Here is a 14005-nt window from a genome sequence, read left to right as displayed (position 1 = left end):
TATGATTCTGTGAGTATGACTGTCAGGCTGTTGCTTGACTCGTCTGTGGGACAGCTCTCCCAATTTTGGCACAAGTCCCCAGATGTTAGTGAGGAGGACTTTGCAGGGTCGACTGGGCTGGGTGTGCCGTTGTCGTGACCGAAGCTGGTGCCGAGGTCGTCCGGTTTTATTCTTATTATTGTTTCTTGTAGCGGTTTTTTACAACTGAGTGACTTGGTCGGCCATTTCAGAGGGCAGTGAAGAGTCACCCACATTGCTGTGGGTCCGGAGTTACATACACCCGGCCAGACCGGGTAAGGACGGCAGATTTCCTTCTCTAAAGGACATTAGTGAACCAAATAGGTTTTTACGACAATCCGGTAGTTTCACGGTCACCATTACTGATACGAGCTTTTTTATTCCTGATTTATTTAATTAACTGAATTTAAATTCCAGAGGGATTTGAACTCACGTCTCTGGATCATTAGTCCAGGCCTCTGGATGACTAGTCCAGTACCATAACCACTGTGCTACCGTACCCTCGCTCAATTCACAATTTTCAATCTGAGATCGATAGATTTTTATTAGCCAAGGGTAGAAATGGATATGGAGCCAAGGCAGGTTAATGGAGTTAGTACAGATCAGCCATGATCTCACTGAATGGCGGAACAAGTTCGACGGGCTGAATGGCCTCCTCCTGTTCCTATGTTCTCTCTACCCTGTCCCATCCTTTCATCATTTTAAACACTTTCTATCATATCGCCCTGGAATCTGTTGTAATAAAAACGTCCCAATTTTTCAAGTCTTTCTTTGTATTTGTACTGCCTTATACCAAGCAGGATCCAAGCGAATCTATGTTGTACCCTCTGTAAAGCCTCAATATCCTTCCTATAGGGCGGAGGCAGCGCTGCCCACAAGTGCTCTGACTGAGGTCTTAGTAAGATTTTATACAGGCTCATCACGACCCCTTGGCTTTTATATTCTGTACCCTTTGAGATAAAACCTAGAACTCCCTTAGCTTTATTTTTACAGCCTCATCCTCCTGAGGTGCTGCCTTTAATGTCCTGTAAACTGGTCCCCCCAATCCCCCTGCACCCCACAGCCCCGAGCCTACTTCATTCACAGCATAATTACTGCTCTTGTATTTTATACCAAAGTATATACCTCACACTTACTGATATTAAAGTCCATCTACCACTTCTTAGACCATTCCCCAGCCTATCAATGTCCCACTGCAGCTTCCTTTGGTCCGAGGAATTAACCACACCTCCTATTTTGGGATCATCTGCAAATATAGACACCACTTGCCCTGGGTCTGTATGAAATCTTTGATGTACACAGTGAACAGAACAAAACCCTGTGCGACTCAACTACCCACTTTCAACCACTCCGAGACACTGCCCTTAACTCCCAGTCCCAGTTTTCTCCGTTGGGCTGTGGCCGGTGGGCCGTGCCTTATGAGCGCTGGTACTGACCTGCGGGAGATCGACCGTCTGGTCCCAGTCACTGGGCAGAGGGGCGTTGGCGATATCTAGTAACGTCTTCATGCAATGGTGGAGCAGAGGGTGACACTTGCTGCTCTCCTCCCCAGCCACTACACACTGTAGCAGCATGGGCAGGCCGGCCGCCCTCCGGGTAATCGAGCTGCTCCGAGGGCCCCTCAGCACCGACAACCCCTGGACACAACCAGACAGAGAACAATGCAGCAAACAACTGACCGATTAGAAGAGGCCCGAAGGCTGTGTCTCTCCTCTCCCCTCCAAACCCTCCCCCTCACCTCCCCATCCCTCCCCTCCAATCCTCCCCCTCACCTCCCCATCCCTCCTCCCCTCCCCTCCCCATCCCTTCTCTCCTCTCCAAACCCTCCCCCTCACCTCCCCATCCCTCCTCGCCTCTCCAAACCCTCCCCCTCACCTCCCCATCCCTCCTCGCCTCTCCCCTCCAAACCCTCCCCCTCACCTCCCCATCCCTCCTCCCCTCCCCTCCCCATCCCTTCTCTCCTCTCCAAACCCTCCCCCTCACCTCCCCATCCCTCCTCGCCTCTCCAAACCCTCCCCCTCACCTCCCCATCCCTCCTCGCCTCTCCCCTCCAAACCCTCCCCCTCACCTCCCCATCCCTCCTCCCCCTCCCCTCCAACCCTCCCCCTCCCCATCCCTCCTCCCCCTCCAAGCCCTCCCCCTCACCTCCCCCTCCCCTCCAAACCCTCCCCCTCACCTCCCCATCCCTCCTCTCCCCTCCCCATCCCTCCTCTCCTCTCCCCTCCCCATCCCTCCTCTCCTCTCCCCTCCAAACCTTCCCTCTCACCTCCCCATCCCTCCTCTCCCCTCCATTCCCTCCTCTCCCCTCCATTCCCTCCCTCTCATCTCCATACCCTCCCTCTCACCTCCATACCCTCCCTCTCACCTCCCCTCCATACCCTTCTCTCCCCATCCCTCCTCCCCCTCACCTCCCCATCCCTCCTCTCCTCTCACCTCTATACCGTCCTCCCCTCATCTTCCTACCCTCCTCCCCGCCCCAGGGCAGTGCCTGAAACCACTTGTCACCACCCTCAACACTCCCCCCCTGGTCACCCTGCAATATGTTACAGAACCATTGGCTGAAGACAGCCTCAGGAGCAGCCATTCTGTCATTTCCATCCTGCTGTGACAGGGCACTGGGGAAATGCTCCTCAGGTGTGGTGGAGGAGAGCAAAACAAGCCTCCCACACCCCCGCCCCCTGTCTGTAAGCAGCAACTGTACAGCAGAGACCAGGGAAAGGGGTGGCTGCACTTACGCAGATGGGCCAGGTGGACTGCAAATCTTTTTTGATGACTGGAAACCCCATCTTTTCACTGATGATGATCAGCAAAATGGCAGTCTGGCTGGAACTAACCCTGGGCACCGGCACCAGCGAGTCCTGTCTGGCTCTGCACCAGCCCGCACGATACATTCCCCACCGCCCCCCCCGGACCATGGGGTGCAGCTCTGCGTTTCTTTGCCTCCCCTGCACAGTTGCATTTGAGGTCAGTTACTGGCATGTAGAAAAATAGAAAATAGGAGCAGGAGTAGGACATGTAATCACGGCAAGGCACCGGGACACGGGATCACGGCAAGGCACCGGGACATGGGATCACGGCAAGGCACCGGGACACGGGATCACGGCAAGGCACCGGGACACGGGATCACGGCAAGGCACCGGGACACGGGATCACGGCAAGGCACCGGGACACGGGATCACGGCAAGGCACCGGGACACGGGATCACGGCACGCACTGGGACACGGGATCGCGGCAAGTCACTGGAGCACTCACCATAGCAGAGATCTCTGAATGATGGCTGCGGCTCAGGGCATTCACGTGGGGCCCACGATCTGGCCCTCACACCCTGAGCGGTGGGACTGAGCAGAGGCAGTGCCGATCCCATCTCCGCTCAGTCCCCGCTCCAACCTGTCTCTGGAAAGGCTGCCGTACCTGGGGAGCAGGCTTCGATCCTGCCCTGCCTGCTGTGCACGCTGGCATTAGACCAGCGGGAATGTGACTGGGTGATGAATGATAAGCATTGAAAGTGTGTACACTAGCCTCACACCACAGGCAGCCTTCGAGTACCTGGTCCAGGATCTGTCGGGGAATTGCCTGCAGTTCTGGAGACTGTTGTTTCAGCAGCGTTGCACAGAACCTGGTGAACCCAGCACTGCACCCTTCCACCGCTCCCTGCAAGACAGACAGGCAGCTATTTAGTTCAGAAATTCTCAGCCAGACTCATCACAGGTACATGAGACTCTGTTGGGTGTCTCGGGGTGTCGGGTGTCTCAGGGTGTCCCATGTGTCCAGGCCCATCACCCTCCCTGAATCGTTGCCACTTACCCAGTGCCGACATTTCAGGAGAATGTTCTGGAAAACTCCTGCGATGTTCTGTACCTGTGTCACAGAAAGGAGTTGAGAGGAATCCACAGAGGAATGGGGTGTAAGTCCAAGCTGCACCAGGTACCCCAGGAGCAGTCCCACCTCCTGCCAATGAGAAAAGACAAACCATCACACCTTCCCCCAACCTCTGTCCCCTTTGCCCCAGCTTCTGAAAAGATTGCACCTCAAGGGTGCTCGCCACCCACCAGCTCCTGACCCAATGCCCCCATGGGTGCTGGCCACCCACCAGCTCCTGACCCAATGCCCCCATGGGTGCTGGCCACCCACCAGCTCCTGACCCAATGCCCCCATGGGTGCTCGCCACCCACCAACTCCTGACCCAATGCCCCCATGGGTGCTGGCCACCCACCAGCTCCTGACCCAATGCCCCCAATGGTGCTGGCCACCCACCAGCTCCTGACTCAATGCCCCCATGGGTGCTGGCCACCCACCATCTCCTGACTCAATGCCCCCATGGGTGCTGGCCACCCACCAGCTCCTGACTCAATGCCCCCATGGGTGCACTGAGACAATGGAACAAGCGTTTCCAGCTGCCAACACATCTGCACTGACAGCAAACCACATTGAAAATAACACCAAATAGAAAGTCTAGGCTCGAGCATCAACAGGCTATTCAACTGTACAAGACACCACAGCTGCTCTGATCCTGTCCACAGACAGGTACATACACACACGCGCATTAACACACAAGCATACAGACACGCATGCACCCCATTTCCACCACTGGTTAGTGATCCGGAGCAGAAACCACGGCCCATTCCCCCCTCTCCCCTTATCAAGGGGTGCTGAGGCCAATTTTGGTGGCATAGTTGTAAAGCTCTTCTGTCATGGAGCTGCGGGCGCTGCGGATGTTGGCACTCTCGGCCCTGGCCACCCCCTGCCATGCTGCTCTCCTTGGAGGTCTGCATCTCTGTGACCCAATCAGCACCCCCTTCGCTGCCAAACCTCTAGTGGAAGCACTTAGACAGCTTCACCGCTGAACCACGGGGCTCCCCACCTTCCTGCAGACCTCTGGTACATATCCTGAACTACATCAGCATTCCATCTGCTGCCTGAACAATTTCAGGCGTGGTGCCCCTTTAAACTGCTGAAGCCCTTCAGTTCAGCAGAGACACGCCAGTCCACGAGCCCTGCATGTTTTTTGTTCTTACCCATTGTGGCGGGTGGCGCACTTCCGGGCGGAAATATGCGCACGCTTCCTGCCTGCCATATTGGGGTCTTAGTAGTCCAAAGTAGCACCCGAGAAAAGGGTGCTGCTGCACCAATTTCTGGCTCGCTGTTCCTTCATCCAAGTCATTGATAAATGGAGGGAAAAGCTGAGGCCCCAGTGCAGATCCCTGGGGAGCATCACTTGTCACATCCTGCAAATGAGACAACACTGCCTTAATCCCTACTCTCTGTCTCCTATCTCCAAACTAGTTGCTAACCCGTGTTACAAGATTACCTCCAATTCCAGGCGCTTTGCTTTTTACCAATAATTTTCTGTGTGGAACCTTATCGAATGCCTTCTGGAAGTCCATACAGACAACATCCACAGACATTCGCTTATCCACCATGTTAGTGGCCTCCTCAAAAAATTCAACTTGATTAGTCAGACATGACCGACCCTTTACAAATCCATGCTGACTCTCTTTGATCAGCTCATAGCAAGGGCACAGAATGTACTCTGGGTGGGGGACTTCAATGTCCATCACCAAGAGTGGCTCGGTAGCACCACTACTGACCGAGCTGGTTGAGTCCTGAAGGACACAGCTGCCAGTCTGGGCCTGCGACAGGTGGTGAGAGAACTAACACGCAGGAAAAACCTACTTGACCTCGTCCTCACCAATCTACCTGTCGCAGATGCATTTGTCCATGACATTATTGGTAGCAGTGACCACCGCACAGTCCTTTTGGAGACGAAGTCCTGTCTTCACACTGAGGACACCCTCCATCATGTTGTGTGGCACTACCGCCGTGCTAAATGGGATAGATTCAGAACAGATCTAGCAGCTCAAAACTGGGCATCCATGAGGCGCTGTGGGCCATCAGCAGCAGCAGAATTGTATTCCACCACAATCTGTAACCTCATGGCCGGGCATATCCCTCACTCTACCATTACCATCAAGCCAGGGGTCCAACCCTGGTCCAATAAGGAGTGTAGAAGAGCATGCCAGGAGCAGCATCAGGCGTACCTAAAGATGGGGTGCCAACCTGAGGAAGCTGCAACATAGGACTATGTGCATGCTAAATAGCGGAAGCAGCATGCTACAGTCAGGGCTAAGCGATCCCACAATCAACGGATCAGATCAAAGCTCTGCAGTCTTGCCACATCCAATCGTGAATGGTGGTGGACCATTAAACAACTAACGTGAGGAGGAGGCTCCATGAATATCCCCATCCTCAATGACGGTGGAGCCCAGCATGTGAGTGCAAAAGACAAGGCTGAAGCATTTGGAACCATCTTCAGCCAGAAGTGCCGAGTGGATGATCCATATCGGGCTACTCCTGAGGTCCCCACCATCACAGAAGCCAGTCTTCAGCCAATTCGATTCACTCCACGTAATATCAAGAAACGACTGAGCGCACTGGATACAGCAAAGGCTCTGGGCCCCGACAACATCCCGGCTATCGTGCGAGAGAGGCGGTGGAGAGCAGAGGCTTGTTTGTGACGCAGGGAAGAATCTGACAATTCTACATCTGAAAAAGCGACGTCAGATAAGTGGTGGAGCCTGAGGAACTACAGCTAAGAGGTCCACGTAATTCAGGATAACCATGAGAACCTGTCTCATCTACTGCACCCTTGAACAAAAATGTTGATGTATTCAGTCCAGCATCCTCTTTTAGCGAGTCTGCCCTAGCTAGCGAGGGCGAGGCCCAGGAGCGAGGGCGAGGAGGAGCAGCGAGGGCGGGGCCCGGGAGCGAGGACGGGGCCCGGGAACGAGAACGGGACCCGGGAGCGAGGACGAGGAGGAGCAGCGAGGGCGGGGCCCGGGAGCGAGGACGGGGCCCGGGAACGAGGATGGGACCCGGGAGCGAGGACGGGACCCGGGAGCGAGGACGGGACCGAGGACGGGACCTGGGAGCGAGGACGGGACCGAGGACGGGACCCGGGAGCGAGGACGGGACCGAGGACGGGACCCGGGAGCGAGGACGGGACCCGGGAGCGAGGACGGGACCCGGGAGCGAGGGCGAGGCCCGGGAGCGAGGTCGAGGCCCGGGAGCGAGGTCGGGACCCAGGAGCGAGGTCGGGACCCAGGAGCGAGGTCGGGACCCAGGAGCGAGGGCGAGACCCAGGAGCGAGGGCGAGGCCCGGGAGCGAGGTCGAGGCCCGGGAGCGAGGTCGGGACCCAGGAGCGAGGTCGGGACCCAGGAGCGAGGTCGGGACCCAGGAGCGAGGGCGAGGCCCGGGAGCGAGGTCGAGGCCCGGGAGCGAGGTCGGGACCCAGGAGCGAGGTCGGGACCCAGGAGCGAGGGCGAGGCCCAGGAGCGAGGGCGAGGCCCAGGAGCGAGGGCGGGACCCAGGAGCGAGGGCGAGGCCCAGGAGCGAGGGCGAGGCCCAGGAGCGAGGACGAGGAGGAGCAGCGAGGGCGGGACCCAGGAGCGAGGGCGAGGCCCAGGAGCGAGGACGAGGAGGAGCAGCGAGGACGGGACCCGGGAGCGAGGGCGGGACCCGGGAGCGAGGACGGGACCCGGGAGCGAGGACGGGACCCGGGAGCGAGGACGGGACCAGGGAGCGAGGGCGAGGCCCGGGAGCGAGGGCGAGGCCCAGGAGCGAGGGCGAGGAGGAGCGAGGGCAAGGCCCAGGAGCGAGGGCGGGACCCAGGAGCGAGGGCGAGGCCCAGGAGCGAGGACGAGGAGGAGCAGCGAGGGCGGGACCCAGGAGCGAGGGCGAGGCCCAGGAGCGAGGGCGAGGAGGAGCGAGGGCGAGGCCCAGGAGTGAGGGCGGGACCCAGGAGCGAGGGCGAGGCCCAGGAGCGAAGGCGAGGAGGAGCAAGGGCGAGGCCCAGGAGCGAGGGCGAGGAGGAGCAAGGGCGAGGCCCAGGAGCGAGGGCGAGGAGGAGCAAGGGCGAGGCCCGGGAGCGAGGGCGAGGAGGAGCAAGGGCGAGGCCCGGGAGCGAGGGCGAGGCCCGGGAGCGAGGGCGAGGCCCGGGAGCGAGGGCGAGGCCCAGGAGCGAGGTTGAGGCCCAGGAGCGAAGTCGGGACCCAGGAGCGAGGTCGGGACCCAGGAGCGAGGTCGGGACCCAGGAGCGAGGGCGAGGCCCAGGAGCGAGGGCGAGGCCCAGGAGCGAGGGCGAGGCCCAGGAGCGAGGGCGGGACCCAGGAGCGAGGGCGAGGCCCAGGAGCGAGGGCGAGGCCCAGGAGCGAGGACGAGGAGGAGCAGCGAGGGCGGGACCCAGGAGCGAAGGCCAGGAGCGAGGGCGAGGCCCAGGAGCGAGGGCGAGGAGGAGCGAGGGCGAGGCCCAGGAGCGAGGGCGGGACCCAGGAGCGAGGGCGAGGCCCAGGAGCGAGGGCGAGGAGGAGCAAGGGCGAGGCCCAGGAGCGAGGGCGAGGGCGAGGCCCAGGAGCGAGGGCGGGACCCAGGAGCGAGGGCGAGGCCCAGGAGCGAGGGCGAGGAGGAGCGAGGGCGAAGCCCAGGAGCGAGGGCGAGGAGGAGCAGCGAGGTCGGGACCCAGGAGCGAGGTCGGGACCCGGGAGCGAGGACGAGGCCCAGGAGCGAGGACGAGGCGGAGCGAGGGCGAGGAGGAGCAGCGAGGTCGGGACCTGGGAGCGAGGTCGGGGCCCAGGAGCGAGGACGAGGCCCAGGAGCGAGGACAAGGAGGAGCGAGGGCGAGGAGGAACAGCGAGGTCGGGACCTGGCAGCGAGGTCGGGACCTGGGAGCGAGGACGAGGCCCAGGAGCGAGGACAAACCCAACGGCATGGACCAGCAGCCGGGTCGGGAGGACCACACTGCAGTCTATGAAACCCAGGCAGAGAGGGCCTGCGGGAAGGAGGGAGGAGGACAGTAGGAATATGTTTGTGTGTGTGTGCTAGGCCAATGTAGCAGAGCCTGGTCTCCAATCGTCTTGTACCCCTTGCCATTGGACCAAGACCTTGCTCTGTCAAGCCCATGTGGTAGCTGGTGTGCAACGGCCACCACACGATAAAATAATTCACGCACAGGCATCTTCCACCCCTTTAAAATGAAGTTCGGGACCTGGAACGTCAGGACCCTCATGGACAACCCCAACAGTGACAGACGTCATACTGCTATCGTTCCCTGGGAGCTCAGACATTTCGACATTGACATCGCTGCCCTAAGTGAGACCCGGCGGGCAGGGGAAGGCCAGCTCAAGGAGCAAGGCGGTGGTTGCACCTTCTTCTGGAAAGGCAAACCTGAAGAGGAACGCCACCTCCATGGAGTAGGCTTCGCCATAAAAATGAGCTACTTGGACATCTCAGAGACTCCTCTTGCAGAGTAAACGAACGCCTCATGACTCTTCGGCTAACCCTAGCCCGGAACCAGTGCTCTACGGTCATCAGTGTGTACGCCCCAACACTGGAAGCCACAGAGACCAAAGAGGAATTCTACTCCAGCCTCGAACAATCCCTGTGCCGAGTCCCAACGGGCGACAAGTTGATCCCCCTTGGCGACTTTAACGCCAGTGTTGGAAAGGACACAGACCTCTGGGGAGGTGTGATCGGCAGAGAGCGGGTAGGGAAAGCCAACTCCAACGGTACCCTCCTCCTGACGAAATGCTTAGAACATGGCCTTGTCATAACCAACACCTTGTTCCGTCAGAGAGACAAGTACAAGGCTTCATGGCAACACCCTCGCTCCAAGCACTGGCATCTGCTGGATTACGTCATCGTCCGTGCGAGGGACCGCCAGGACGTCTGCATCACCTGCGCCATGACAGGGGCTGACGACTGCTGGACAGACCACCGCCTAATCCGCTCTGTCATCTCCATCAATGTAGCCCCAAAACAGCGGCGGCAACAGAAACAATGCCGCAGGAAAATCAACGCTGGAGCACTCAAAGACCCCGTTAAGAAAACCCTATTCAGCCTGCGTCCTACAACCAACCTGACGACTCCCAGTGATTCAGAGACACAGAGTGTCCACAGCACCTGGTCTGCACTCAAGCCCTCCATAATCAGCACCTCTGAAGAGACGCTCAGTCACTCGACAAGGAAACGCCAAGACTGGTTCAACGAGAATGACCAGGAGGTCCAGGAGCTAATAAGCCGCAAGTGCAAGGCATTCCTGATCTGGAAACAGCAACAGAACTCGAGAGGAAGAAAGCAGCTCTACAAAAGCCTGAAGGCCGAGGTCCAACAAAAAACTCGCGACCTAAAGAACAGATGGTGGGTGGAGAAAGCGCAGGAGATCCAGCAGCTAGCCGACAACCACAACGTGCGTGGATTCTTTAGCGCAGTCAAGACCACCTACGGCCCAAGCACCCAAGGTCCTACCCCACTGCAGGCCAAGAACGGAGAGGTACTCATCAAGGACAGAGAGGCAGTCAGTGCCCGCTAGAAAGGGCACTTCGAAGATCTCCTTAACTGAGACTCTGTTTTTGACGTAAGTGTCCTCAACTCCATCCCGCAGCATGCTACCGCCACCACCTCAGCACAACCCCAGCCCGGCATGAGGTTGAAAAGGCCATCCGACAACTGAAGAACAACAAGGCCTCAGGAGCAGATGGAATCCCCGCTGAGGCACTAAAGCATGGCGGAGAAGCACTACTGGCGCGAATTCATGAACTCATTTCTCTTATTTGGAAGGAGGAGAGCATGTCAGGGGATCTCAGAGACGCCGTAATTGTGACCATCTTCAAGAAAGGTGACAAGTCCGATTGTGGTAATTACAGAGGAGTTTCCCTGCTGTCTGCCACAGGGAAAGTCATCGCAAGAATCCTCCTCAATTGCCTTCTCCCAGTGGCTGAAGAGCTCCTCCCAGAGTCGCAATGTGGATTCCGCCCAATAAGAGGCACAATGGACATGATCTTCACCGCGTGTCAAATACAAGAGAAATGCAGGGACCAGCACCAACCACTGTACATGGCCTTCTTTGACCTCACAAAGGCCTTCGACACGGTCAACCGTGAGGGATTATGGAGTGTCCTCCTCAAATTTGGCTGCCATCAAAAGTCTGTCATCATGACATGGAAGCCATGATCCTGACCACCACAGACCCAATTCACGTACGGACCAGGGTCAAGCAAGGCTGTGTCATCGCACCAACGCTCTTCTCGATCTTCCTTTTCTGTCACCTCCAATCCAGATCCAAGGTCGTCCCATCCTCTGTCATCGAATTACAGTATGCAGACGGCACTTGCGTCTACGCACACTCTGAGGTCGAACTCCAAACCATCGTCAACACCTTCACCGAAGCTTACGAGAGCATGGGCCATACACTAAACATCCGTAAAACAAAGGTCCTCTACCAAACTGCCCCCCGATTATCAAAATCCACGACGAGGCCTTGGACAACGTGGACCACTTTCCATACCTCGGGAGTCTACTATCAACAAGGGCAGACATCGATGATGAAGTCCAACACCGCCTTCAGTGTGCCAGTGCAGCCTTCGGTCACCTGAGGAAGAGAGTGTTTGAAGACCAGGACCTCAAAACCACCATCAAGCTCATGGTCTACAGAGCAGTAGCGATTCCCGCCCTCCTATATGCTTCAAAGACATGGACCATGTATAGCAGGCACCTCAAAGCACTGGAGAGGTACCACCAACGCTGCCTCTGCAAGATCCTGCAAATCCACTGGCAGGATAGGCGCACCAACGTCAGTGTTCTCGCTCAGGCCAACATCCCCAGCATCAAAGCTTTGACCATATTCAATCAGCTCCGATGGACGGGCCACATCATCCGCATGCCCGATACGAGACTCCCAAAACAAGCGCTCGACTCGGAGCTCCGACACGACAGGAGAGCCCCAGGTGGGCAGAGAAAAGGCTTCAAGGACACCCTCAAAGCCTCCTTGAAAAAGTGCAACATCCCCTCCGACCCCTGGGAATCCCTAGCCCAAGACAGCTCAAAGTAGAGGAGAAGCATCCGGGAAGGCACTGAACACCTCGAGTCTCTTCGCTGGGAGCAAGAGGAAGCCAAGTGCAAACAGCGGAAGGAGCGCACGTCAACCCAAGCATCCCACCCATCCGCCCCTTCAACCACCGTCTGCCCCACCTGTGACAGAGACTGTAGGTCCTGCACTGGACTCATCAGTCACCTGAGAACTCATTTTTAGCGTGGAAGCAAGTCATCCTCGGTTCCAAGGGATTGCCTAAGAGGAAGAAGCAGCTCCAGAACTAGCCGCACCTCTAGCCAATCTATTCCAGTACAGCTACAACACTGTCATCTATCCGACAATGTGGAAAACTGCCCAGGTACGTCCTGTCCACAAAAAGCAGGACAAATCCAATTCGGCCAATTACCGCCCTACTCTCAATCATCAGCAAAGTGATGGAAGGTGTCATTAACAGTGCTATCAAGCGGCACTTACTCACCAATAACCTGCTCACTGATGCCCAGTTTGGGTTCCGCCAGGACCACTCGGCTCCCGACCTCATTACAGCCTTGGTCCAAACATGGACAAAGGAGCTGAATTCCGGAGATGAAGTGAGAGTGACTGCCCTTGACATCAAGGCAGCATCTGACCGAGTGTGGCATCAAAGAGCCCTAGTAAAACTGAAGTCAATGGGAATCGGGGGTATAACTCTCCACTGGCTGGAGTCATGCCTAACACAAAGGAAGATGGTTGTGGTGGTTGAAGGTCAATCATCACAGCCCCAGGACATCGCTGCAGGAGTTCCTCAGGGCAGTGTCCTAGGCCCAACCATCTTCAGCTGCTTCATCAATGACCTTCCCTCCAACATAACATCAGAAATGGGGATGTTTGCTGATGACTGCACAGTGTTCAGTGCCATTCACAACTCCTCAGATAATGAAGCAATCTGTGCCCACATGCAACAAGACCTGGACGACGTTCAGGCTTGGGCTGATAAGTAGCAGGTAACATTTGCGCCACAGAATTGCTATGCAATGACTATCTCCAACAAGCGAGAATCTAACCACCGCCCCATGACATTCAATGGCATTACTATCGCCGAATCCCTCACCATCAACATCCTGGGGGTCACCATTGACCAGAAACTTAACTGGACCAACCACATAAATACTGTGGCAGCAAGAGCAGGTCAGAGGCTGGGTATTCTGTGGCGAGTATCTCACCTCCTGACTCCCCAAAGCCTTTCCACCATCTACAAGGCATAAGTAAGGAGTGTGATGGAATACTCTCCACTTGCCTGGATGAGTGCAGCTCCAACAACACAAGAAGCTCGACACCATACAGGACAAAGCAGCCCGCTTGATTGGCACCCTATCCATCACCTTAAACATTCACTCCCTCCACCACCGGCGTACCGTGGCTGCAGTGTGTACCATCTACAAGATGCACTGCAGCAACTCGCCAAGGCTTATTTGGAAGCACCTCCCAAACCTGCGACCGCTTCCACCTAGAAGGACAAGGGCAGCAGGCGCATGGGAACACCACCACCTCCAAGTTCCCCTCCAAGTCACACACCATCCTGACTTAGAAGTATATCGCCGATCCTTCATCGTCGCCGGGTCAAAATCCTGGAACTCCCTCCCTAACAGCACTGTGGGAGTAGCTTCACCACACGGACTGCAGCGGTTCAAGAGGCGGCTCACCACCACCTTCTCAAGGGCAATTAGGGATGGGCAATAAATGCTGGCCTTACCAGTGACGCCCACATCCCATAAACAAATATAAAAAAACCACTAGTCCAAGTGCTCAATTACTCTATCCCTGATGAGAGATTCAAGTGACTTTCCCACTGATGAGTCTGTAGTTACCTGGTTTCAATCTCCCTCTCTTCTTAAATAATGGAGCGACATTTGCAATTTTCCACTCCAACAGCACAATTCCTCAATCTAAAGAATTTTGGAACATTATGACTAACACATCTGCAATTTACCCAGCTGTTTCTTGTAATACACTGGGTGGGAACCATCAGATCCTGCAGATTTGTCGATCTTAAGTCCAATTATTTTCACCAGTACCATTTAAAAAAAAACTTCTTAAATCCACCGAGTTTCTCCCTTTGACTTATTTTTAGGTTTCCTTGTACC

General features: G+C 56.7%; 1 protein-coding gene across 1 annotated transcript in view; it reads right to left on the bottom strand.

Annotated features, from left to right (window-relative positions):
• The window catches only part of LOC147104957 (tRNA (32-2'-O)-methyltransferase regulator THADA), a 194390-nt gene that overhangs the window by 60054 nt on the left and 120331 nt on the right, over window positions 1-14005 (bottom strand). Inside the window, 3 exon segments of the mRNA XM_085962123.1 lie at window positions 1455-1655; window positions 3565-3669; window positions 3823-3966. Of these exon segments, the coding sequence (XP_085818249.1) occupies window positions 1455-1655; window positions 3565-3669; window positions 3823-3966 (450 nt within the window).

This window comes from Somniosus microcephalus, chromosome 19, assembly GCF_052327205.1.
Source record: "Somniosus microcephalus isolate GS21.2 chromosome 19, FLI_Smic_1.0, whole genome shotgun sequence".
Taxonomy (NCBI): Eukaryota; Metazoa; Chordata; class Chondrichthyes; order Squaliformes; family Somniosidae; genus Somniosus; species Somniosus microcephalus.
Note: the sequence above shows the minus strand (reverse complement) of the source record. Positions and strands in the feature narration are given on the sequence as shown.